The 27,826-nt window shown below is 43.9% G+C and overlaps 2 protein-coding genes across 2 annotated transcripts in view; one reads left to right on the plus strand and one right to left on the minus strand.

Moving 5' to 3' along the window:
• The window catches only part of DPM1 (dolichyl-phosphate mannosyltransferase polypeptide 1, catalytic subunit), a 20,498-nt gene extending 1,638 nt beyond the window's left edge, over positions 1–18,860 (minus strand). The window contains exons 1-8 of the mRNA XM_015421696.1: positions 18,691–18,860; positions 14,456–14,555; positions 11,722–11,755; positions 10,129–10,205; positions 10,016–10,041; positions 7,683–7,778; positions 2,824–2,892; positions 1,408–1,522 (exon numbers count right to left, since the gene is read on the minus strand). Coding sequence (XP_015277182.1) covers positions 1,408–1,522; positions 2,824–2,892; positions 7,683–7,778; positions 10,016–10,041; positions 10,129–10,205; positions 11,722–11,755; positions 14,456–14,555; positions 18,691–18,794 — 621 coding nt within the window. The 5' untranslated portion in view covers positions 18,795–18,860. The remainder of the gene's footprint in view (positions 1–1,407; positions 1,523–2,823; positions 2,893–7,682; positions 7,779–10,015; positions 10,042–10,128; positions 10,206–11,721; positions 11,756–14,455; positions 14,556–18,690) is intronic.
• Positions 18,861–18,870: 10 nt separating this feature from the next.
• On the plus strand, positions 18,871–20,464 carry MOCS3 (molybdenum cofactor synthesis 3). The gene has a single exon (XM_015421695.1). It carries the CDS (start codon positions 18,997–18,999, stop codon positions 20,314–20,316), a length of 1,320 nt encoding a protein of 439 aa, XP_015277181.1. The 5' UTR covers positions 18,871–18,996; the 3' UTR covers positions 20,317–20,464.
• The last annotated feature ends 7,362 nt before the right edge of the window (positions 20,465–27,826 follow it).

A 27,826-nucleotide genomic window follows, 5' to 3' on the forward strand; every position in this document is an offset into this window, starting at 1 on the left:
TGTTCCATCTCAAAAAATCATTTATTCTGCCAGCACAGAGCCCAAGGCAGATTTCCTGATATATCATCTGTCACCTCACAGACAAGGGCACGAAGTCAGGGGAAAAAACACCAGAGCTCCTGAGGGAGCTTCTTTTCAATACTGACAAGCTACTCCTGTGCTAGTGGTATGATAAAGAGGCTAGTAAGAAATGATTGTATAATTATAATTAAAGCAAGGAATCATTTCAAGAACGTCTCTGATGTGGAACCAGACAAAGATTTTTCTTCCCCTCACAGGAGCATCCTGACCCACTGCAGTTTAAGCTTCTTGAAACAAAGCATATAGAATCGGTGATGTATTTATTCCAGCAAAAAGGTCCACCCCAAATCTTGTGTTACTAGTTAAGATGCTTCAAGGCACAGTGGCACGTGCAGTACTTGTGAATGCGCTAAGCTTTATCCCCAGTGTATGAACAGCAGCGAACCTTGAACAGCAGTGAGGCTAAGATGAAAGTCCAAGCACCAAGCTTTTTAAGAGCTGGGTCTGGGTTCCCTGGATCCAACTAATGGTCCCCGCAGCCACACAACAATTGCAGGGAATGGTTTTTAAAAAAAATAAAGGAGAGTCGAAATGGGTGTGAAACCCCACAGCAGGGGGAGGAGGTGCTCCTGCCCCCCCCCCAGCCATCTCTCGTGCTGCAACTGTGCTGAAACAACTCCCTCCCAGTGCTGGTTCAGCATGGGAAAATGTGGGGGGGGGGGCAGGAGCCTTTTCTCCTCCCATGGCTGTGTCCTGAGACCATTTTGGCTCTCCTTTATTTTTAAAAAGTTATTCCTCGCACCTCTGGAATGGCTGCAAGGAGCCCCAGTTTAAAAACCCAAATGCATAGTTGGTCTCCAAGCTGCCACTGGAAGAAGAACAAAAACAAGGAATGATGGGACTACACCACAGCCTGTCCTTTTCTGTGTACTTCTTCCGACTCAGCAGCTGTAACAAGAATAGAAGGCACCAGGCTATATCAAACAACTGACCAAACTAATTACCACGATTTTTTGTGAATACAGTCCTACCGTGGGGAAATGTTTCAACTCAGCACTAAGGGCACATCATCACGAAGGATAAAACTGTTTACACATTTCGGCAATTGACTGCTTCATTTGTAGGTCATTAAGTATCAGGCTCTCCATTATGCCCGTGACACAATTTATGCAATTCCTGATATGATACTAGATCGAGTCATTCTCAGTTTGCTTTGTTGATTATCAGCAACCAAGATCTCAGTTTTCTCTCATTAACCTTAATTGAACTCCAGATGGAATTATGCTTCCTAAGCATTTTCACCTGGCAGGCCATTAGGAGTCTAGGAACTACTTAATACAAAAGTGAAAATTAGTGCTTTGCTTATTTGTCAGATCAGTAGTATACCTCTCCAATAGAGTATTCCAGTTGCCTAGCCCGAACGATCATTTCCATCTGGAAAACATATCCTTTTGAAACACACTTCTCCATTAGCTTCTGTAAAACCTCTTTTCTGTATAACCTGTAAGCAGACATTAAATTTACTTATTGGCCTTTCTCACATGGACTCCGGGAGGATTATACACAGTGAATCAGTACAATTGACAAAATGGGATATTCAACAACTAATGCGTTAGGATATTAGACGACTGGAACCGCCAGAAATAATGGAAGCACGGCATACGTATTAACAGGACACAATAAGGGGTGCGGAAATGACATAATAGGATTCTACTTACAATTTGCTATATAAAAATAAATGATTTTTGGGGTAACATTTCAGTCACGCACACAAAACGCTTTGAGAACTTACTACAGGAGCCAATACATAACTGCCACCTGCCACTGGTTTACAGGAAAGATAGACTGAAGTTGTATCAATGAGGAACTACAGGTTAAAATGTCGTTTCTTGATTTGATTCCTGCATTTGGCCTCAGATTGAGCTGAGGAACTTGCCCAGGTATGCCCCCTCCCCCACCCCCAAAAAAGTGGCCTGGGAACAGGCTGCCCACAGCTGTTTTACCTGACAGAAGTCCTGGAGCAGAGCAGAAGCACAGCTTAGAGTAGTGCCATTCATTTGATAAATTCTTGCTCATCTTAAAATGCCACCCTAAGCACAGTTCTATATCCATGGAAATCAATGGGTTTATAAGGGGCTGGATCTAGAGTAAATTTTCTGCCGACAGAAGGCACTTCCAGAACTCTTCTACCTCCTCCCATTTACCGCAGCCCACCAATCCCCCCCAAAATGCTGCTCCTTGGGAAATAGAGACCCTCAGGAAAGCCATGGGGGCAAACAGGGGACTGCAGCAGGATTGGCATAATTTACAATTCCTGTTACTTTAGCAGAAAACTTAGTCTGGATCTGTAAGAACATCAGTACAGCATACTGGATCAGACCAGTGTCCATCTAGTACAGCATCCTGTTTCACACAGCAGCCAACCAGACGCCCCAGAGGGCCAAACAAACAGGGCACAGAGGCCAAGGACTTCCCCTGAGGCTGCCTCCCAAGCACTGGCATTCACTGGCTTGTTGCCTCTATATATGGGTTCCCTTTACTCACCACAGCTAGTAACCACTGATGGACGTCTCCTCCATGAATCTGTCTAATCCCCCTTTAAAGCCCTTTCATGATCATCACTCCCCCACTGCCAGTGAATTCTAGCTAAATTACTCACTACGTAAAGAAGTATTTTCTTTTGCCTGTCCTGAACCTGTTTCTCCATCAACGTGACTGGGTGCCCCCTAGTTCTAGTATTAGCCAATCCAACTCTTCAACTGCACTGTTAGACATTCAAATACCACATTTAAGCCAGCATACCTGAAGCTTCCTGTTAAGTCGGATGCACCCGGCCGCAGAAGAACCTGAGTTAAGAAGTTGGCACCACGGCTGCCAAGGAAGACACAGTGTTGTTAAGCATTTAAAAACTGTTATTTTACAGCACCTAGAATGGCTATATGCTGCAGAATTATGATAAACTTCCCATCCACAAATGTGCAGTCAATAGAAATGGGACCAAAAGACGCAAGGAATGTTAAAACAATAGGAACCAGCACAAACGAAAGGCTAGTCTGAGAAAGTACAAGAGAAATGAAAAACTTCACACCCTGATCCATAATTGCTTTTAACATTTCTGAAGACAAGCACAAAATTCCAGTTTGGTGTAGTGGTTAAGTGTGCGGACTCTAATCTGGGAGAACTGGGTTTGATTCCCCACTCCTCCACTTGCACCTGCTGATGTGACCTTGGGTCAGTCACAGGCTCTGGCACAGCTGTCCTTGAAAAAGAGCAGTTTCTGTCAAGAGCTCTCTCAGCCCAAGCTACCTCACAGGGTGTCTGTTGTGGGGAGGGGAAGGGAAAGGAGTTTGTAAGCCGCTCTGAGACTCCTTCGGGTAGTGAAGGGTGGGGTATAAATCCAATCTCTTCTTCTTCTTCTTCTTCTAACACTTCCCCCGACTTGGAAATGGTTCAAGAAACTGCTTGTCTTGCTTCATTTGTCCTGAATGCCAGGTATTTATCAGATGACATTGCATCATCAGCCATTCCGTAAATTGTTATCAGATATTCCTTACCAGACTAAATATGGAATCTAGTATTTGGCATATTCAATTTTTTGTGTTCCTAAACTGAAACTTTCAGCATATGGCTCATCTATTCACAAAGCTACAATGAAGGAACAAGACACTGGGGAATTTCACATTACCAGTTTTCTCCCGGTTTCAAACCGGGAGTCTTCCGTTTCCAGATGAACCGGTACAGGGCTGCTGTTTCACACACGGCTTTCCCCTACCGGAAAGGAGCCGATTCACAAGCGGTTCGGCGTTTCACACACGCACCGCTTCGTTTTCCCGCCGTTTTCTTCCCGCGCAGGTGATCGAATTTTTTTTAAAGTTTGATTTATAGCGATATAACGCTATACCGGAACACCAAACCATCGCAATAGCGATCCCATTGGAGTTTGAATTTCCGGTATAGCGTTATAGCGATATAACGCTATAAATCGAACGTTCAAAAAAAAAAAAAAAGCCCGCGCGGGTGAAAAACGGCGGGGGGGAAAGCGGAGAAACAAGCGTATCGGAACCGGGAGAGGGAACGGGAGACTCCTCGGAAGCGGTTGACAGGTAAATCGCTTCCCTCCCGGTTCCTATACGGAAGAGAGGCTTCTGAGTCTGAAATGCCACTTAGATCCCGGTAGGGAACCAATTCCTAACCGGGTTCTGTCTGAAATGACAGACCACAACCCGGTTGAGAATCGGTTCCCTACCGGGACATAGCACCTGTCTGAAATTCCCCACAGTTTATGGAATTTTCTCTTCAATGACACTTTTACAGGTATATGGTCCTCTCACTGTTTGGTTTGGGTTAACTACTGAGTGCAAACTCTGTGTCTGATGCTTCCAAGCCTTTTCTTCTTTTAAACAATGAAACACTTGGGGACCCAGTTCAAATATGGACTGCAGTGTAGACAAGAGAGTTTAACCCTTCCCGCCCTGCTGTTTTCCCAATTTTAAAAAGCCCCATGGCACTGCTACTTGTTCTCTTGGGGAAAACAGCAACTCTGGGGAAATTCAAAGGTTATCGAGACTGCAGGTGGGAAACCTTCCTTCCCCCCTCACCACAATCCTAATCCATATCAGAGCCTTGCACACTTGTTATTTAAAAGGAAAACAAATTCTTAGGAGGGTCAGACATGGAAATCTCAGCATTGCACGTACTTAGACCCTCAGAACAGAATTCTCCAGTTTTTTTAAAAAAGGGGAACAGCTTCATTCAAGAGTTTTAGTATCAAGCAGGGCCAGAATATATTACTTCCGATTACCAATCTGGTATCGCAGGTAGAAGCTGCATGCAGATGGCTGTTTGCAACCACCTAGGAAACACACTCATGCAGCTCAGGTACAAGGAAGTCCCACTGAAGCCAACTGTACTTCGTTGTTGTTGTTGTTCAGTCGTACAGTCGAGTCTAACTCTATGCAACCCAGTGGACCGTGTCATGCCAGGCCAACTGTACTACTCACAAGTAAGTCTGCACAGTTGCCCTGTTATTGTGAAAGGAACCAAGAGACACATCATCCAGAAGAATCTCTGCTCTCAGGCTAGATAGACTCCATAATTTATTATTTACTTCCCACCCTTTTTTTCAATTTTTTAAAAATTTAATACATATAAAACAGACAATCAACATACAACATACAAACATAGAAACATAAAAACACTGAGAAAGATTCATTATATCATTTTTTTCATGTTATCATTTGACCTCCTACTGTAATTAAAGAGTTCATTTCTTTTATATACCTTGTAAATTTAATAATGTTAATAAGCACTTTTGGTTTACAGGTATATATGTAGCTCATATTCCATTTAAATTCGGCTGTAAGTCTAGGAATTTAATATGTTATGTTCCGCTATCCATTTATAAAACCTTAACCATTATTATTTACATCAGCATTGTGTATGGGACCATACATATCTCTTTGGTTAGAAGCACAACCCCTTCATAACTTTTATCCTCAAGACAACATGGGAGGAATGTAAGTAGTTGTTCTCTCAGACAGATTTCACTGATGTTTACAAAGCCAAGCTCTTTGAGATGATCATGAAAAAGTTGTACAAGGTACTAGAACCTGAAATCAGGAATTGCAGGGCTATATGTTTCTCTGGAGAAGCAGAATATAAATTTTCTAAATAAATAATAAAATAAATAACGAGATCACTGGGAACTAACCCATGCATATTTAAATCTGTTTGCACTTTTCACTTTTGTTAAGAATCCAAGGCAACAGTGTTCATCATATTTTGTTTCTAAGACTACTAGATCTGTAGAAACATGGCACAAGGTGCCTTCAAGTGCAACAGTCAGTACATGCATGTCTGTTGACTTGAACTACTTTTTCACAGAAAATAGATTGGGTGGCACCTTTCGGACATGCCTGAAAGAACATTTTTTGGAACACCTATTATAAAAAATTAGGGCAAAATTAGTATGATTATATCTTATGGGGGCATCCATGCTAGGGGTGTGCGCTCGGTATTTTGGGTATTTATTTGTTTGTTAAATTAATATCCTGCCCTTCCCAAATGAGCTCAGAGCTCATGCACAAAGCGCATGAACAACTAAAACCAGGTAATACAGTTAATTCTTAAAACAGCTCAAACCATTAAACAGTTAAAAGATGGCGAATCAAATGTAACAGTTCAGACCCTCTATAAGCCAAACTGATGGTAACTGGAGTCACGCCAAGCTCATGTAATACCAGGACTCCGCACAGGGCAGATAGTCAGGGCAACCTCTATGCAGGGAGGCCAACTAATTGGGTGTCCACTGCTTCAACTGAAAGCCTGGCGGAACAGCTGTGTTTTACAGGCCCTGCGGAAGGCCCTGATCTCGTGGGAGCATGTTCCTCCAAGTAGGGGCCAGGACAGAAAAGGCCCTGGCTGAGGCTAAGTGGACATCCTTTGAGCCAGGGTTAATGAGTAGGGATTGATCAGCGGAGTGCAAGGCTCTCCAAGGGATATATGGGGACAGGCGGGGGGGAGCAAAAGGGATCGATGAATTGGATTCTAGCCATGAAAGCCTAACAGCAGACGGGCTCACCTGCCTGGCTGTTAGGGAACTCAGAAGGCATTTAAAGTTTAAATGCTTTCTGAACTTGCTGAGTTGTGCCGCTGCTGCGGCGCGATTCAACAAGTGAACTCAGGGCATTTGAAGTTTAAATGCCTTCTGAACGCCATTATACCTTACAGGGACAGTCCTCATAGGGTATGATGAAGCCAAATAAATTTGGGTTTCCTGAATTTTTATCTGGATCCCAATACAATATCGATATTGGGATGTGCGCATATTCAGGAATACCGATATTTTTCAGGTCCAAAAGACCCAAATCAGAAAAATATTATTTTTTCACACCCCTAATCCACACTCCCACAGGGAATGCCTAGGAAAAGAATGTCAACAGTAATAAAATCTATTTACCCATGTAGCAACTATTTGTCAGAAATATATGAAGGATACTACAATGCAAATTCACTCATGAGTAGTCACATTGACTTCAATTGATCTCACATGCTGCATTCTGAACTGTCTTTCCTTTATATGATTTGCAGTGTTTCATGTGCATACTTTTTCCTTTTGCAATATGCAGCCAGTATCCAGAAGTCAAATATTTTTTCACTCTTGCACAAATACACCTGACCAAACTCCTGTTCACACGGTATAAGGGTAAACCAAACACTCCAAAACTGTCAGGATATAGGATCAGGAAAATCAAATTAAATTTATTTCCTAGTCCAGATTTGCAGCTTCCAGATCTGTGTATCCTGAGATCCCCTAATGCCCATTTGAAAAAAAGTTTTGAAACTCATTGCTCAAAGAGAGAAAAAACCCTACCTCGCCCAACTGTGGAAATAAAGGCAAAGGATAGCAGAACAAGATCTATCACCTAATGGAAGAAGAAAATGGCTTTCAAAAGGTGTATATGGGATCATGAGCATCAAGATGCAGGAATAAGGCTTTGCTGCAACTAGGTTTTAGTTTTCATACACACAATGCATGGAATGTGGCTACGCTCTTGGCAATCATTACGACAGCTTATCCTTGAAAAGAGTTTCCTCTGAAATAAACAGGAGACACACAAAAATATCTTCAGACATGTACACACTTGGATAAAACTACTAACCTGATCAATTTCCGTTTTACATCCCATCCATGAACACCACCATTTCCTTTATACCGAGTTCCAGACACAATGTCAAAATTACCTTCTTTCTGCTTTCTGTAGAAATAAAAACCAGGAAGGAGGAGAAAAAGCAATTGACAAAAATCTAGGTCAACAATGTTATGTTAAAAGCAGGTATGGCTGCCATCCAACTGAGCACACATTTGTTCTAACACTAAAATATGTCAATAATGGCATAAAACCAAATCCAGTAACTTGTCTGAGTCTTGACTTAAGACTTTGCCATGCAGCGTATTCTTACTGACTTATGGGTACAGAATATTATAGAATATCATTATTGAAGTGTCTGATGCAATATATAAGAAAACACAGCTATGAGGCTATAAAACTGGATAACTCTCTCTACATATGTTACATTATGTTCCTTGGAGGAACCAACAGCTGGTTCAAATCTCACGCTGCTGCAGATGTAAAGCTGTTGGCATTCTGAGTACACTCCATCTCCCTTCCTTCTTTGACATAACCAGTTTCTCACTGCACCTACAGTGGCACTAACCATGATTCAGGTTAATCAGTACGCCCTCTGAACTAGGCTTTGCAGGCCCACTTCAGACCTTAGTTACAAACTCCACTTAAACAAAGGGAACTGGTCAGTGTTTGTCATGGATAGCAAACACCAGTCTCTTAGCAGTTGTGATAGCGTTATTAATGTTCAAAATTAGGAACTGTGCAATTTACAAACATAATGTGTTTAGTGGTGGTTGGAATTGCTTCACATTTCTGTGATTTATGGTAAATTGCTGACAAAATAATGCACCAAAACCAAAGTGAGATACACAGTCTAGAACCAACGAAAAAAGGGGAAACTTGGCAAAACCTATGTCAAACAAAAACTAATAAACATTCCTAAATATTAAATATTTATGGGAAAAGGAAATAAAAATTGACAGATGATCTGATGCTGACGGTCCCAACTTCTTTGTCTTTGCATGACTTCAAGATCCCTTCAAAGCAACATGCTAGCTGAAATTTACTGAATCCAAAGTACATACATTGCAGGAAACATAAGATTGTTATTCTGATTTAAATTCATATTCTGTGTGGAATGAAGATCTTTGGACTGTTCATACCAGAGTGATCATAATGCTCTGTTATTGTGAAGCGTTCTTGGTGGAATTGTGGCTCACTTGCTTTTTCCTGTCTACAACAATGCTTGTTTAAAAATTTGCGTTTACTGGATTAAAATCTCTTTCCCCATAAATATTTAATATTTAAGAAGGTTTATTCATTTTTGTTTGACATAGGTTTTGCACAGTTTTCCCTTTTTTGTTGGTCAAAATAATGAGAGCAGGATCAAATTTTTGTAATGCAAAATTTGTCCTACCGTGATTTTTGTGTGTGTGTGTGTGAAAGACTAAGTGAAAAGAAAGTGCATTCGGGGCTGTCTTAGTCACAGGGCCTCTGGAGGAACTGTCCTGGGGGTACTTCATGCTGGGAGCCCCCACAGCCCTGCCCTTAAGCTCTTGCAGAGTTGCTGCTGATCACCCACACCACCTGGTACTCAGGCTGGGGTGAGGGTGGTTAGCTGTAGGGTGGGAGCCCTCACAGTGGCATTGGTTCTGCTTGGTACTCAACCACCTACTGTGACAATGCCAGCTCAACATAGGTTATAATGGGGTCGAAGGCATTTAAAGGTATAGTGGTCTGTATTTTTATTAATTTATTCATTCGTCTTATATCCTGCCCTGCCCACTGGTCCCTTCAAATACATTTGTGAAGCTGCAGCTTCACTCAGAGCGGTGTTTAAAGGGAGTGCACTCTCTTTAAGCACCATTTAACTGCAGCTATCCTATTTTCTGGGTAATCCCAAATTTTTTGGGGGGTTATCTGGGATTGGCTATGCTCGACAGCTGAAAATACATGCCCCTCTATATCCAGCTGAAAGAATAGCTGATAAATACAGAGAAGGTATTTTCCAGCTATTATTTCAGCTCAGGACCCCTACTGTCTACTCTAAGTAGAAGTAGCTGTCCAGGATCTCAGATAGAGATATTTCACGTACTGGAGATGCCAGGGATTGATCCTGGGACCTTCTGCCATGCAAAGAAGATGCTCTTCCACTAAGCCACAGCCCCGCCTACCCAAGTGGTCTAGGCTGACCTTCACATTTAAAGTACATACAACCTGAGAATGCAACTTTTGAACTGAAGGAGTTTGCAACATGGTGCCAATAGCATGCAATTATCTGGTGATCTCTGATGTGCATAATTCAATTGTATATAATACATAAAGGCAGTTACTTTGAAAGACTTGGCAATAGTAAAAATACCCACCTGATAAATTCTGGAATGAATTTTGGCTGAAACACAGAAATATTCCAAATCAATGCAAGCTGAATAAATCAAACTTTTAGAAACACATATGCACGTTCACAGGGCAAACTTACATGGTGTGAGAGGTCAGCATCCATAATAATAATGAAGTTTCCTGTAGCGTGCTTCATTCCATGAATATAAGCAGTCCCTAATATAAACAGCACAAAAGCCATTTCTGTCATCCACATACAGAACAATGTACATAAATGGTTTAGATGCAATCATCTCCATGTATTTCTAACTCGGTCTCTAAGGTGCTACTGGACTCAAATCTAACTTTGACTCCTACATTATGGGAACAGATATGAACAGAGCAATTTAATAGTCTTCTTGCCTTCCTTTAGATGTTTCAACGTCCATTTTTATTTATTTCACGATGCATAATCATTACAGCACTCCTCCAGAAATCTAGTCAGATCTTCCCTAAATGACTTTCAGTTCTTAAATGAAAGCCTGAGATTCAAAACATTTTTGAAAAAGAAATCCTATATAATTTATATTATATACCCGTCATCTAAGAAATGTGTGTCTGTAGTTGATAAACGTTCTCATTATGCAGGATTTACTGTTTTAAAAACCATCTGCCCTTTTTCTTTGCCAACATTTTGGCAAAACACGGTATTCCCTTTTTAGTATTAAATCATGATTCATTTCATGTTGGTCACAGAAATGTATGTGATGAACAACACAAATCTAGCACTGTCTAACCACTTACAGAAATGAGAGAAGTAGATTTAGGAAGAGTGAAATGTGAGTTCCTTAACTCAAAAACAAGTTTTAAGGACCACAGGCTCTTTCACAGAAAATACAAAGACACAAAAGCAACTTCCGTAAAGGAAGCTGAAGTTACAAAAAAGTAGAACTGCAAAAATTTTACTATATTTTTACCTGACCCAGCCTTAACATTTTATCCACCCTCATGTGCCTGTATATCAACAGGACTTAGCCTAGGCAACTGTTTGCATGCAAGGAATGGTTAGTGCTACTGAGTGAATGGTCCACTACAGGGCTGGTGCAATCACCATATGGGAGACAGAAGAGGTCTGCATTTTTTAAATTGTTCTTCAGTCAATCAGCAAAGCTACTTTAGCCAACCACTGGTTAGAAATACATATGCGGCAATTTCAATTTCAGGCAACCACTAAAAGCTCAATGATTGTGTTAATCAGCCCCCCTAAATCCAACAGATTTGAAGAAAATGGAGTTAAGATTGCAGCCTAATTACCTGTTTAAACGTACAGGAACTGCTTGTAATTTAACTGTGTTGAAATATGCTATTGAAAAGTTAACACATCTACTTCTACACCTTAATATAATAAAGCTTCCTCAAGTTCCCAAAACTAACGAGAAACAAAGGTAAAGGTTTCCCTTGCTCGAAAGCCAGTTGAGTCCGACTCTAGGGTTGTGGTGCTCATCTCCGTTTCAAAGCCGAAGAGCCAGCGCTGTCCGAAGACTTTTCCGTGGTCATGTGGCTGGCATGACTAAACACCAAGGTGCACGGAACGTTGTTACCTTCCCACTGAAGTGGTACCTATTTATCTACTTGCAATTTCTTGCAAGTACACATACACAACTATTTATATTTATGTATCGAATTTTTAACTACGAAAACAGGAAAACTTATAATTAAAACTGCTACATCATCAACTTAAACGAATACTTACCCAATCCCAGTTTTTTTGCTCTGGGTCTTAAAAGCTGTAAATGAGTGGGAGACAAAACAGATAATGTATTAACTGTGTTCCATGACTCATGACTATGTACAGCTCCTTTATTTAGGTAAAATGTCAACATTATCACAGTTTGTTCTTCTCTTAAGCAGGATTGTTAAATATTTGCACATAATTTGTCTTCAAAATATGAATGATACAGACGCTGCTTTCAAAGAGCTGTCAATAACTTTAGAAGATACAGTTGGTCTCTGCTGAAAAACCTAATCAGTAAGTGAGTTTCCCATTCAGAATATGCTGGCAGTTTCCGCATAATAGGGTATCCATCCTACCAGCAGGTATTTAAAAGGGTTAATTTCATGAAACTATAGTTTCTCTGACCCCTAGAGTACTCTAACAGGGAACGTGTGACACATTAAAAGTTCTCACTGTCATGCATCTAGGAAAAACAGGGGAGACTTGACCACCAAAGAATCTGTCAGGCACTTTGCCAGTAACTTTAACTAAACTACCCTTCTTCAGAGAAAGGGTAATTATTTGCCTAGTTTTGTCCATACAAGGTCACAACTGTGTACAGTTGTCTTAATCTCATTTAATGAAGCGCACTGGCTTTCTTATGCTATGCCATTTTTAACGGCTAAATACTCAACGTACCCATTGTAAATAGGTAAAAATTCTCCTTAAATAATTCGTTGTAACTCTTCGATAATAAAAAGTGTACTACAGTTAATAAGTTTTGTACTTCAAAAGGCTACGATCTTTAACAGTACGAATTAGTTTTTAAATTATTTGTTATTTTAATTATCTGATTTATACGATAACAAGCTGTAACCCAGGAGGAACTTGCTGGGGGGGGGGGAATGTCTCATCTCCCCCTGCCTTTCATTCCTCGCCTCTCCCTTTCCTCCCCACCCTTCTCCGTCACTGTTCCCCTCTGTCACTCTTTGTACAGGGAACCCATGAGACTCACGGAGAATCTCATCCCCTCCTTTTATTTTGATTCCCTCCCTTTTAGCACTACAACTTACCTTTCCCCGACTCATCCCTTTTTCAACCCTTCCTCATTCTCATCTTCCCCACTCCGCTCATTGCCTCCTCCTGGGCTCACTCAACTGTGCAGTCTCTCATCCTGCCCACTCACTTGCTCTCATGCCTGCCCAGCAAACCTGGCTACCCACCGTGCTGCACCACCATTGCCTGGCTCACACTCATGGCCAGTGTTCCCTCTAAGCTGAGTTAGTGTGAACTAGCTCAGTTTTTTTAGCCTTTTTTAGACTCACACATTTTTGTCTCAGCTCAGGAAGGATGGCTCCAGAGCAAACTAATTTATGCAGCAGTCGAATCACTCACTCACAACTGTAATGCCAGTAGCTCACAAAGCAGAATTTTTGCTCTCAAGACTCCACAGTTTAGAGGGAGCATTCTCTTCCCACCCCCAACTGGTTCCTGCTGCCACTCTACTGCCATTCTCCCCCTTCTTCCTCCCCTGCCACCTTCTTCTCCATGCAGAGGAGATCACCTTCGTTGTTCTATGGCAGGAACCCTGCAGTGCTGAATGCAGCCCCTGGGGAGCATGCTGGCCACCCTTAAAAAGCAAGGAGATTTCAAGGAAGGAGCAAAGTGGAAAAGGGGATGTGAAGCAGTAGAGAAACCTGCAGTGAAGGAAGAGATTTTTCCTCTTCTTTGTGCAAAGCTCCACCCCCATGGAGGGGGGGGAGGTCAAATGCCGGCTTCGGTATAGAGGTCTCCTTCTCTCACTTTTCCTCTCTCTTTCTCGTTTTTTCTCCTCCAACAGTTTCTGTCAAATGCACACACCCTCTTTCTTGCTCTGTCCCCCCAAAGATGTCTGACACAATTGCACACACTCTCTCTGTCTTGTTCTCTCCATTCCACTGCAGCCGCCTCCTCCCCCTTGACCAGGGGACAATGCACCCGGCTGGGAGTCCATAAGGAAGGGAAGGATAAGCCAGGCCAGTAAACGGCTTCTATTGAGGCAGGCCTTCTCTTTCCCACACCTCTCTGCCTGGCCTTCTCAGCAGCCAAGGGAAAAGTTGGGGAGGGCAGCTGAGGCAGCAGTGCTGGAGCCCCCTCACCCAACCACCTGTCTCTCGTCTGTGAGAGCAGTGCCAGGTCCAAGGGCGTTGTCTAAGTCAAAGCCAGGTAATGTGCCTACAGCATCTTCTCTGTCCTCAGTGTCAATGGGCCTGATCCGTGGATTTCGATATCCACAGGTTGGCCCCATCTCTACTATTAGATATAAGATATATTTTAAATACCTTTCTAACCTGCCCTGTCTTTCTGTCCCCCCCCCCAATATGTGAATATATTAATGAAGAGAACTGCTAGCACGTGATCTGAGTCCCCTCTTTCAGTCCTGCAGATGTCCAAGTACATGCTACAATGATGGGAGAAACCATGCCTGCTAGACTTTACTCTTGGGAACTAGCTGTTAAATCATCTTCTGACAACGTCGTAAAAGCAACGCTAAAATCATGTACAACTTTTAACAGTGAGATGGAGAGCTGCAGCAGAAGGTCTTAATTTATGACATCTAAAAATACGCCCTCTTCGATAAGTATCACCTCCTGTATTATGAAACCACAGAGCAAAGGTTAGTTTGTTCAGTTAACAAAACCAAGAATCCCGATACCGCTCCAAATAATTTTGAATGGCTTTTGTTCTACCAGCTCAGCAGATAGGGCAAAAACAACAACAACACACAACTTACAATTCTGTCTGATCCATAAATCTTTATCAGTTGTTCAGCAATTTCCTGTGTCCCATCTGGGCTTCCATCATCTATCACTATAATTTCAAAGTCATTGCCACTGAAAAAGAGAATGAGCTTGTAAAGCTAGTTTGGAAAATTGTATCATTTCGCGAGTTAGTTGTGAAAGGGACACGGGGAGGGGGGAATGCCCGTTCCCCATCAAAGGTAAATGCTGTCATTAATGCTATCACCTTTCACTCGAACACCTCAAAAATGAATCAAGTTGCTTCATAGCATAAGATTCCCAAATTATTGGAGAAAAGATGACTGTCCATCACCTTCACTTCCAATTCCAGGACTTGAGAATATCGTATCCTGCTAGAGTCCGATTTTAGCAGTCCTGTTACAAGAACTAGTGCACGGCCAAATCATCATAATCAGCCCTAGACAGGCTAACAGCTTTGTTCTCTGAAGACTGCAACCTTCAGAGATTCCAAGGCTACTGGCAAGGGCTGAAGTCATCAGTCCGTGTACATATTCAATTAAACTCTACTGATTTCGTCATTTGGTAAGCAAATTCAAAGAACATAACTCTGGGTCTTGAATCAACAAATATGACTTTTGTGAGTGAAGCATAGGTAAACACCTGGGCCGTGCATGTTCAACACTAGCCAGTAGGATCAGGCTGTTTCTCACAGCAGTCAGTTGCATACCACTGGGAAGTGCTCTGGAACATGCACAAGCAGAGCATAAATGAAATATCCCTCTGCAACAATAATTCCAGAGGAGCAGCTGCATAGTGCTGCCGACTGACTAGAGAAAAAAAATGCCCTGTCCCTTTAAATGGATGCTTAATGAGATGCTATTTACCTTCATGCTGAGAAAAGCTTCATCTGCCCAGTTCTACACTAGTAGTCTCAAAGGAACAGAACATTATTCTCCAGGCCTGCTGGCAACCTTACAACTCCGGCAAAAATGAGTCTTGTGGTATCTTAGAGGCTGGCAAATTTTTCTTCTACCATAGCCTTTTGTGTACTAGACACCACTTTGTCAGATATAAGTTACAGATCCTCAGTCGACATATTTATGGTTTGTATGAGGTTACGAAGATTTAAAGAAACAGAATTGTGTTGCATTTCATGGCCATTTGATCCTGATTTTTTAAAAATATATAGTCTCCTGGAAGACAGGACGGTAGACGCTCTCCTGACCCTTACAGTCAGACTGTTCCATAAAAGAGGGGCAGCTTCTATAAAGGCCTGAGAACCAGCAAGTTGGCAGTTCTCATGTATCTATAAAAAGGGATTATGAAGCAGACCAGAATTGCCACTTCAGGTTCAGGTAGTCGAAGATGAACCTTTAAGTAACTGGATCCCCAGTGTTATGTATTTTAAAATAAATTAAAAAACATAGAGTTAATGATGTGCTCTTGTTAAAGTCACCATTCCCAATTTTTCCCGCCTCTTCCACAATTTAAAGACTCATATTTGTAGCCTTAAAGACTCCAGCGGTGGAAAAGGTTATCCAAGAGGTGAGTGGTATAGGTATGCAAATGCTAGTGTTACACCAGGGATAGCAGCCTTTAACAAACAGAGGGATAAGTCCACACACCTGGTGCTCCAGAATATTCACTATGGTGGTTCGCTGTATCACACTGTGGCATTAACATTTCCAGAACTACAGAACATATCGGATATTGCCACAAAGCTTACAGTATGGGGGTGGGAAGAGGGAAGGAGGTTAAAAAAGTCACTCTGCAATACTATCATGACTTATTTATCAATTTAATATGCAGCTCTTGAAGTAAGTATATCAGATATTAAACTAATAAGAACAGATACCGTGGTTCGATCTTCTCTATAAAGCTGCAAAGTGATACACAGAAGTCTTATCAGCTTTTCAAAATCAAAGGATGAGTGCCCCATTCGCTAGAGATAAGATCCCTTGAACCTACTACTCTTTCCTCTGTATGGAAACTATTATGAAACTATGGCAAATAAAAGAGCCCTTGTACGTGGTAGTAGGCTGCTACTATTTCAGTTTATTGCTAGAAGTTACTGCAATAGAGATGAGCTGATACTAAGAGTTGTCTGATTGCTTTTTTCACAAGGGGCCATTTCTCCAAGCCAGTCTTCACACAAACAAACTTGCAATGGATTTTCGGACACCTTTCTGCGGGCCACTGGTGCCAAACTCTTTCTCGGGGTCAGGCTGTTTCCCCAGTAGCTGCCTTCATTTATGTGACAATATTTAATGGCAATTTAGCACACACTTGCAGAAAGTGCACAAATGTTGCCAGCTTACACATCCTTGTTAGGCTGAGAGTCTATACACTTATTTGGAAGCAAGCTCTGCTGAATACAGTGGGAGTAAACTTGCTTTGGATTGTGCTTGCAGTCATTTCTATGATTTGAAAGGAATAACTTGCAAGTTTTTCTTTTCCTGTGGGCAATCCTTGACAGGAGACCCTAGGAAAGGCTACAGAGAAGCCTGATTTAACATGCAAAAGCCAAAACACCAACAGAAGAGACTGAAGAATTAAACTGGGAATTTTTTAAAAGAAATCCTCATTGGATTTCACATGAACTGGTCTTTAAGAAGCCTAGCAAATAAACCCACAAATGTTATCAAGCCCACAAATGTTCTTACTAAGCTACCAGAACTGATTGTCCCCCATCAGTATTGAACACATCTTTCTGAGTGATTGTGATCAAGTGCCAAAATCATGTCTCTGATTGCCAAGTGGTTGCACTGAAGCCATCATACACAATCAGGTGAACATCGATAGAGAGTGAAACCATAATTTCCATGGCCTCAGAGAATCATGTGAATTGGTCCTGAGAAACCAAAGCCTATATAATAATAATAACCTATCCAACAATGGAGTTTATGCATTTATTCCCAATCAATATAGGTTAGACTGAACTGTTTAAAAATCATTACTAGATTTAAATTACAAAAAAAGAAAACACAAAAGACCCATGTTTGATTCATTTCATGTATTTGATGAAGTGGGAGCTAGGCTATAAACATAAGAATATAAGAACATAAGAGACGCCAATGTTGGATCAGGCCAAAGGCCCATCCCATCCAACACTCTGTGTCACACAGTGGCCAGAAATACCAGTGCCATCAGGAGGTCCACCAGTGGGACCAGGACATTAGAAGCCCTCCCAACCTTACACTAAAGCCTTTTTTTCTTGTTAAAAAAAACAAACAACTTAGTCTGACAAAGTGGGTTCTAGTTCCTAAAAGTTCATGCTGGAGAAAAACCTGTTAATAAGGGTTTTTTTTTAAGTGCCACAAGATTCCTGCTTATATTTATCATGCCAGAAACGCATTCTAAAGACATATGATGAGCTAACCTAATAAATTTTAAGAGGGGCACCTAAGTAATTATTTGCTTCATTTTATTCCCCCTTTCCTCTAAGCAGCTCAGATCAACCTACCTCATTTTATCCTGGCAACAACCCTGCAAGGAAGGGTAGCCCGAAAATGAGTGGCCCAAGATCACCCTGCGAGATCCACAACGGAGCAGAATTTGAACTGCGGTCTCCCTGCCCATTAAACACCGAGAAACCTCAGCATGTCGAGACCATCTAACTCGCTTTTAGTGACCCCTAAACACCCTCTAGGAGCTGCGGTGGCTCAAGTGGTTAAGACGCTGAACTGCAGGCTGTGGAAGGTCAGTAGTTCAGCAGTTCGAGACCCGGGTGTGCCGCATGATGGAGTGAGCTCCCATCTCTAGTTCCAGCTCCTGCCAACCTAGCAGTTTGAAAGCAAGAAATTGCAAGTAGATAAATAGGTACCACTTCGGTGGGAAGGTAACAGTGTTCCGTGCACCTTGGTGTTTAGTCATGCCGGCCACATGACCACGGAAACGTCTTTGGACAGCGCTGGCTCTTCGGCTTTGAAACGGAGATGAGCACCGCAACCCTAGAGTCGGACTCGACTGGCTTTCGAGCAAGGGAACCTTTACCTTTAAACACCCTCGAACCCACTTTATTAGAATCACAAGAAGCTGATAGTTCCTTCTCTCCCTCCGTTTACGCAACCAACACAGTGAAGTGCGGAATGGAGAGACTAATCCCCTACATCGCCTTCAGAGGGCTCTGAGTACTCGCTTGAACCGGATTAACTAATCCTGAGTAGCATTTGCCTGAATTCACAACCTCAGTCCATCTGTTCGCGGGGGCCCGGAGAAAGAAATGCTCCCCCCCAACCCGCCTCCCTTCCCAGCCGCCAGTCGTCACCTCTCCCGGAAGCTCCGCACCAGCAGCCACACAATGAGCGGCAGGTTCTCGCGCTCGTTGTAGGTGGGCAGCAGCACCGAGTACTTGTCCCGGGAGGCGGCCATGATGGCGGCGACCCTCGGACCCAGCCACGGCGGAGACGGCGCTTGCGTGCCAACCAGCCAAGCGGGGGGCCTTTCGCCTCGGCGCCTGCGACGGAAACGGAAGAGGCGAGGCCCGCCGCGCGGAGCTCCTTTCGGATCCATAATCCATAGTTTCCTTCTCCCTGAGTCTGAGGGAAGCGGCGGTCGCTGAGAGGGGGCGGCGATGTCCGCGGGCGCGGGAAAGACGGCGCGGCTCCCAGAGGACGACGGGCCGACGGCTGCGGAGGAGGTTTTGATTCCCCCTCCTCTTCCCCTCCGCACGGAGCTGAGCCGGCTGGAGATCGAGCGCTACGCGCGGCAGCTGGTGCTCCCGGAGGCCGGCGTGCGCGGGCAGCTGCTGCTCTCCGCCTGCTCGGTGCTGGTGGTGGGCTGCGGCGGGCTGGGCTGCCCGCTGGCGCAGTACCTGGCGGCGGCCGGCGTGGGCCGCTTGGGCCTGGTGGACCACGACGTGGTGGAGCTGAGCAACCTCCACAGGCAGGTCCTGCACCGCGAGAGCCGCCTGGGCCGCCCCAAAGCCCGCTCGGCGGCCGCCGCTCTGAGGGAGCTGAACTCCGCGGTGGAGGTCGTGCCTTACGAGCTGGCCCTCGGCCGGGACACGGCCCTGGAGCTGGTGCGGGCCTACGACCTCGTGGCCGACTGCTCCGACAACGTGCCCACCCCCTACCTGGTCAACGATGCCTGCGTGCTGGCGGGGAGGCCCTTGGTGTCGGCCAGCGCCCTGCGGCTCGAGGGGCAGCTGGCGGTGTACGGCTACCGCGGGGGGCCTTGCTACCGCTGCCTCTTCCCCAAGCCCCCTCCCCCGGAGACCGTCACCAACTGCGCAGACGGCGGGGTCTTGGGGGTCGTGCCGGGCATCCTGGGGTCGCTCCAGGCTCTGGAGGTGCTCAAGATCGCCGCTGGGATCGGGACCTCTCTCAGCCAGGCCATGCTGGTCTTTGACGCCTTGGAAGGCGGCTTTCGGCGCATCAAGCTGAGGCCCAGGAACCCAAATTGCGCAGTTTGTGGTGACAACCCGTCTGTGACCGCCCTACAGGATTATGAACTCTTCTGTGGGTCTTCCGCGACTGACAAGTGTCGGTCCTTATGCCTCTTGAGGAATGACGAGCGGGTGTCTGTGGACGAGTACAAAACGATACTGGACAGCGAGGTCCCTCATGTATTGGTAGATGTCCGTCCCCCAGTGGAGGTGGACATATGTAGTTTGCCGCAGGCTATCTTTGTGCCTTTGAACAAGTTGCAAGCAAAAGATGAAGGCTCTCTGAGATTGCTTGGCCAAAGGATATGTGAAGCAAGGCAGATGTCAAATGAAAATAAAGCTTTCCCAGTTTATGTTGTCTGCAAATTAGGAAACGACTCTCAGAAGGCAGTGAAAATATTGCAGGGATTGTCTTATCCCGGGCTAGGTTTAATTTCTGTTAAGGACATCAGAGGGGGGCTTATGGCTTGGGCTACCAAGATCAATCCTGAATTTCCTCAATATTGATTTTTATATAGTGATATTCTTTTTAGAGCTTGAAGTTGCACTGATCATTGTCCTTGTAAAGAAGATTTTTTTAAAGAACCTCTTTAATAGGTCTACAGTAGCGTATTCAAATATCCACAGTTTATCTTCACTCACTTTTTAAAAAAAATAAAAGCCAAAAGATGTGTTTACTTCACTGTGTTAAAGCTTATATGATGTTTCAGAAAGGCTTTCTTGCTATTGAAATTAGTTGCTGTTTACATCTTCATTGTAGTAAAACAACCAAGAATTCAGTGGCATCTTCAAGACTACCAACATTTATTGCAGCCTAATATTCCTTGCCTGTTCCAGCCTCTGTTGTTGGGCCTCCCTGTGTACTAGGGCTTCCATCTTTTCTACTGATTTTGAAAATTCAAAATGTGTGTGAAAGCTCATGAGCCATGAGGCAATTTCCAACTAACTTGAAAACAAATATAACCAGTAGTTTGCACAGAATTTTCTTCTAAGCTTCTTGTACCGGCCTTGGAAGAGGGATTAAGGAAGAGCTATTTCCCGCAGTTAGGTCAGCACAAAGAAGAGATAGGATCTGTTGCCGTATGCTGCATGTAGTTCAGAGTACAAGGGGTCTCTGTTCTTCATACCTAGACTCTTGCCCTTTTGTACAGATTCTCTCAAACACATTTTTAAAAATAATAAAAGATTCTGCACTTGGATAGGAAACTTGCAGGTGTGTTGAGCATGTGCAGCCTTGATTTTTAGCTCTGTAAAGTAGGGTATATACCAATGATGGTGACCTCATAGTTGTTTTCCCCATCTCCTATTTCAGACATCATTCTACTACTGGATGTGATTGTGTTTAATAGGCTGGGCCTTTTTGTTTCTAGGTGAAGCAGAATTACTAGTGTATGCATGTGCCTCTGTTTTTAATTGTACTGTTCCAGTTTGGACTGCAAGGAGATCAAATCAGTCAATGCTAAAAGAAATCAACCCTGACTGTTCCCTGGAAGGCCAGATACTGAAGCTGAAGCTCAAATACTTTGGCCACCAAATGAGAAGGGAGCACTCACTGGAGAAGACCCTGATGCTGGGAAAGACTGAAGGTAAAAGAAGAAGGGGACGGCAAAGAATGAGATGGTTAGACAGTGTTATCGATGCAACAAACATGAAATTGAGCAAACTCCGGAGGATGATGGAAGACAGGAGGGCCTGGTGTGATATGGTCCATGGGGTTGTGAAGAGTCAGACTCGATTGTGTGACTGAACAACAAAAGGACAATTTCGGGGTGGGGGTTGTGCCCTTCAAAGAATATTAAATTAGTCTGGGATAGAGGAGGTCATGCATATAATTATACTGGAGTGAGAAACCTATATGAAAAGAAAAGGCAAGTGAAGGGTTGGGGGTTGGAAATGCCATACAGCTGAACTGTTATAAGAAGGCTGTGTATTACTTATGATGCCATCCTAAACAAAATTATACCCTTGTCTTACACCCATTGTCTTCAATGGACTTAGAAGGGTGTAACTCTGCTTAGACCCTGCCCAAGATGGGCCAGGGGGGTACACCAATCTAATAATCTCTCATCATAAGCCAGGTCAGCCCTGGTTAGTACGTGGATGGGAGACCACTAAGGAGGAAGTCCAGGGTCACAATGCAGAGGCAGACAATGGCAAGCCACCTCTGAACATCTCTTGCCTTGAAAGCGCTACGGGGTCATCATAAGTCACCTGTAACTTGACAGCACTTTCAACTACCAGCTGTGCTTAGAATTGCACTGTCAGTGCCCTTATCTGCTGTGTTGCTGATTAGATGCCAACAGATTGGTATGTGATGCACCTGTAATATTGAAGTTAAGCAGGTCTGACCCCCCCCCCCCGATGCCTCGGTGTAAGACTGCTTGGGCATGCTGTATAAACTATTATATCTCTTTGGAAAATGAGCAGGTGTAAATGTAATGGATAATTTTAAATGTAGATACTTTCTTTTTAAGTTGTTGTATGTAACCTTTCTGCTCAGAAGGAGCAGTTAAACAGCTCACACAAACCGAGAAAACAATATCCCTGCCCCCCAAACCTAGAAACTTTTAATAATGATAACAGCAGGAAATAACTACAGAAAACCACTGGGCAACTAAATAGTCATAATGCAAATTTAACAAATTCAGGGCAAACACTAAAACACCCCCACCAAAGAATATGCACACAGTTAAACCAGAAACTCTGCCACTGACCAGTAAAGGATGGCATTAGATGGGGAGATGTAAATATCTGGAAGTTCCACAGGCAGGATGCAGCTAAAGAAAAAGCTTTTTATGGAAGATACCTGCCTAATTTCTGGAGGTGGGAAAACCCAGGGAGGAGTCTCCAATGACAGTCTTAGATGATGGCCAGGTTCAAAAGAGAAAAGACAGTCCTTTACTCATGGGTTTCAGATAGGGCCTTAAATGCCATTACCAGCACTTTGAATTGTGGCTGGAAACAAACTGAATTCCCAGGGCTCTTTTTGTAGAAAAAGCCCAGCAGGAACTCATTAGCATAATAGGCCACAGCCAACAGCAGGAACTCATTAGCATATTGGGCCACACCCCTGACAGCACAGCTCATTAGCACATTAGACCACACCCCCATGTTACCAGAAGTGTGGTTATCCAGCCACATCCACCTTTTGCTTGTTGTTCTGTTTACCTTGTTTGTTGTCAAAACCCAGGGCCTTTTTTTGTTGCAGGAACTCCTTTGCATGTTAGGCCACACACCCCTAATGTAGCCAATCCTAATGGGCTTCTGCTGTTGGGTGTGGCCTATTATGCTAATGAGTTCCTGCTGGGTGTGGCCAATTTGGGAGCCAGCCGGAACTCCGTTCCTGTGCGTTCCTGCCCAAAAATAGCCCTGCTAGTGTCAATTTCTGAGCAAGAGTATTTATATATTTATTTATTACTTCAGTTTATTTCCTGCGGACAGGCTCAGGGCAGCTAACAGCAATAAATAATACAATCTAAAATACTACAGTCAAATAATGCACTAAAACCAGTTAAACCATTTAAAATGGGCATTGCAATGCATTTAATTCCAGTTTCTACAGCCAGAAAAATAAGTGGGCCAACAACACCGAGCCATGATGGTCTCATGTAGCAGCCAGCTGGTAGATGCCCACTACCTCAGCCAAAGGCCTGGCAGAACAGTTCAATTTTACAGGCCCTGTGAAACCGTAACACGCCTCACAGGACCCTGATCTCAATCGGAAGCATGCTTGTCAGGGCAAGTCTGTTAACCCTCTGTTGCGGACTGGATCTGAAAAACATATAACATTTTATAATAATCTAGCCTAGGAATGCATGGATAACTGGGGCAAAGTCGTTCCTTTGCAGGAGGGGCCAAAACAAGTGTACCAACCAAAACTGGCAAAAGTACCCCTAAAGGTTATTACTAAACAAATCTGTTCAGCATCTTACTAGTCTATTCAGTGGGGCTTACTCCAGAGGAAAATGTTCTTAGGATTGCACTGCATACTATGTTCACCCTTTGTGCATCTACGTGCAAGACAGAGCCCTGGTGTATCAGACCAGGGGGCCATCTAGTCCAGCATCCTGTTCACTCAGTGGCCAACCAGTTCCTATGGAGGTCCAATGACAGGGCATAGAGGCCAAGGACTTCCCCTGATGTTGCCTTCTGGCACTGGGATTCAGAGGTTGGCTGCCTCTGAATGTGGAGGTTCCCTTTAGATATTAGCTACTGATATCCTCCATGAATCTGTCTAAACCTCTTTGAAAGCTGTCTATTTCTGTTGTCATCACTACATCCTCTGGCAGTGAGTTCCACATTTTAATCACTTGCTGTGTAAAGAAGTATTTCCTTGTGTCCATCCTGAATCTACTGCCCAGCAGCTTTATTTGATGCCCTCGAATTCTAGAATTTTGGGGGAGGGGGGGAAATTCTTTGTCAACTCTCTCCACCCTCTGCATAATTTTATAAACCTTTATCATGTCCCCACCTTAGTTGTCTCCTTTCTAAACTGAAAAGTCCCAGACTGCCAGTGACCAGAACTGCACACAGTATTCCAAATGAGGCCACACCATAGATCCATACAAGGCCATTATAATATTGGCCATTTTATTTTCAGCCACTTTCCTAATAATCCATAGATGGCAGAGTACAGAGCAATAGTCTCCCAGCACAACCTGGGATTAACCTGTTAGGTTGTACTAGAACCACTGGAGCACAGTGCCTCAAACTCCAAACTGTAAGGTAGTCTAGAACAATGCAACTGTTGATGCGATTAAAATGTGGAACTTGCTGCCAGAGGATGTAGTGATGGCTACAGGAATGAACATCTTTAAAGGGGGATTAGATGGATTCGTGGAGGATAGGTCTATCACTGGCTATCAGTTTCTTACCATCTAGAAAGGCAAACTTTCAGTTGGCCATGCTTGTCTGTACTCTGGGCTATCTGGAAGAACAGGAAAAATGCTCCACCTTCCCTGAACCAGATCTTGATTATCCTGCTTTACCCAACCAGCTTTGCACTTAACCTGATTTTAATGGAGATTTCTCCCCTTGTCTACCAAAATGGTAGTAATCCAGTTGGTTAGGCATGCTAGCAGACTCACATCAAACCCACACATATATATTTTGACTCGGCACAGCTTCACACAAAGTAACAAAATAAAACGTTCTGTATCTTCACATTGCAAAATAATTTTGCAGGCATTATTCTTGTTAGACCTCTGACCTAGCCACGGTGATCCATGCAACGGTCACCTCTAGGCTAGATTACTGCAACTCTCTCTATAGGGCTTGCTTTGACGTTGATCTGGAAAATGCATCTGGTCCAGAATGCAGCTGCAAGGGTGTTGACAGGAACACCCTTTAGAGCACCTATCCAACTGGTGCTCTGTCAGCTGCACTAGCTCCAGATTGAGGACCGGATTAAGTTCAAGGTTCTTGTGCTGACCTTCAAAGCCCTTAATGGTCAGGGACCAGCACGCCTTCGGGGCCACCTGTCCTGGTACACCCTCATAGAGTGTTATGCTCGAGTGACCGAAATCTGCTTGTAGTCCCCAGCCCAAAGAGTAGCCAGCTGTCCTTGAACCAGCCTGGTGGAACAGTCTTCCAGGAGACATTAGGGCCCTGCAGGATCTGGTACAATTCCACATGGTCTGTAAAACAGAGTTGTTCTGCCAGGCTTATGCTTGAGGGCAGTACCTGGCCCCTAGCTGATGTGCTATAGCTAGTTTCTGGCCTCCCCCTTCCCCTCCCCCCTTGCTCCCCCCCCTTCTTAGATGTCTGCTTATTGTCCCCTGTACGAGTTTTTATGCCATCTTGAATCTTATAGAAGTTGTTTTATTAAGTTTACTGTATTTATGGGCTGTTTAATTGTATGTTGTATCTTGGAAGATTTAAATTGTATATTCAAAGTGTATATTTATAGGTGGTTGTCACCTGCTCTGAGCCAGACTGAGGGAAAGCGGGAATATAAATTTAAATAAATAAATAAATAGGATGGAAAACTATTGGCATGGTCCCACTCTTGCTGGATCTCGTTGACAGCTGAAATTTACTTTGCTTGGGCTAGGATTTTAATTCAGTCTTCTGTGCCTCTGAACCCTGGTGGTGTTCAGGACTGCTGAGAGCCACCATGGGCCCCTGGGCAAAGATTCTGTCTGGGCACACACCACCCATATGACCCTGATCCAAACCAAAGACCATAACAAAACAAATCACTTGGCTGGCTGTTACTACACATCTATAGTGATAAAAGGATCTGCATGTCAATCTGTCTATTCATTTGTGGCAAGACATAACTCATCAGAAAATAAAACTAGGAATCTAATCTCAAAATTTGTTACCCGCTTCAGGATGATCATGGGATCTCCAGGCCCAAAAATGAAAGGAATTGGAAAACCTGGTCCAGGTTATCTTCAGAGCCCCCCCAGCTCACTCCGTCATGCGGCACACTCGGGTCTCGAACTGCTGAACTACCGACCTTCCACAGCCTGCAGTTCAGCGTCTTGACCACTTGAGCCACCGCAGCTCCATGCTGTTTGTAATGGAAGCTAAATTTGTTTAGTGGTTAAAGTGTTGGATAAGGATCTGCGAAACCCAGGTTCGAATTCCTGCTCTGCCATGGAAGCTCTCTGGTCTAATCTACCTCAAAGGATTGTTGTTAGGATTGCCAAGACCCCGGTGGGGCCTGCAGATCTCCCAGTATTACAGCTGATCTCCAGACAATATAGATCAGTTCCCCTGGTGAGCATGGCTGCTTTGGAGGGTGTACTGTATGGCATTGTTCCCTCCTGATGTCCTTCCCCTCCCTAAACCCTGCTGTCCCCAGGTCCCACCCCACAGATCTCCAGGAATTTCCCAGCCTAGAGCTGACAACCCTAGTTGTGGAACAAAGTTTGAGTCCAGTGGTGCCTTTAAGACCAATCCAATCTGTCTGAAGTGTGCTTTGCACGCAAAAGCTTACACTTAGAATAGAACTTTTTTGGTCTTAAAGGTGCCACTGGGCTCAAACTTTGTTCTGCTGCTTCAGACCAAGACAGCTACCCACCTGAACTCTAATTGTTGTGAGGATAAAATGTCGGAGAAGATAACAATGTAAACCACTTGGGGGGATTAGAAGTGGGGATAGGTGAATGGCAGATCATTAACTGAAGAGAACAAAATGAAGGAGGAGAAGTGTGTGGAAAAAAGGAAAATGTAGGAAAAGACAACAAAAAGGTTTTTTTGGGGGTTTTTTTACTACCACACACTAACAGCACTGTCCCTTTGCAAGATGTGGCTGTGCAGGAGCTGGGTAGAACTAAAGGAAAAAGCAAACCATAGACTGGTGGAGATAATGACCTTGTTAGGAGGCTGTATCCTGGCAAGGACTATAACTTGTCCTGAGTGGTCTTGCCTTGCTCCAATGCTGGCTTGGCTGGTGGGTTTAATATAGGATTAATATCTCCCGGGATTACAACTGTTCTCCAGGTGACAGAAATCAGCTCACCTGGAGAAAAGTGGACTGTATGACATTATCCTCCATTGAAGTCCCTCCCCTCCCCAAACCCAGCCTTCCTCAGGCTCCACCTCCCCAAATCTCCAGGTCTTTCCCAACCTGGAGCTGGCAGCCCTGGTTTAATAGGATCTGACCAACCAACATTTTCCCTTAGACACCTAGAAAAAGGCCCAAGCCAGCAGACTCGGAGTGCTTTTTACTGTCCTCTGCCTTCATTCCGCCCCTGGTGGCTGATGTCAGAACTGCATCAGAATTTTTTAAAAATGCGTTCTGTAAATGTAGCATGATGCTGCTTTAGAGGCCCTCCAGCTGACTTGGCCTCCCAATTTTATCCCCTCAGGCCCCCCCTCCAGTGTCCCTGGAGTTGTTCCTCATCCACACGAGTTTAACAAATGTTTTACCTGCCTTATCTCTCTCTCTCTTCGTTCATGCTTTACATAGAGCATCATCTAAATTCATCTCCTGCTTTGTCAATATGAGAACTATCATGTTTTCCTTCTGTCTTTGACCTTTTAAAGGACCTGTGTGTTGCATGTC

This window comes from Gekko japonicus, unplaced genomic scaffold (genome assembly GCF_001447785.1).
Source record: "Gekko japonicus isolate JY-2015 unplaced genomic scaffold, Gekko_japonicus_V1.1 scaffold2884, whole genome shotgun sequence".
Taxonomy (NCBI): domain Eukaryota; kingdom Metazoa; phylum Chordata; class Lepidosauria; order Squamata; family Gekkonidae; genus Gekko; species Gekko japonicus.

What these genes read in the sequence shown, in the direction of transcription:
- MOCS3 (XM_015421695.1), top strand. Translation starts at nt 18,997, where the DNA reads ATGTCCGCGGGCGCGGGAAAGACGGCGCGGCTCCCAGAGGACGACGGG.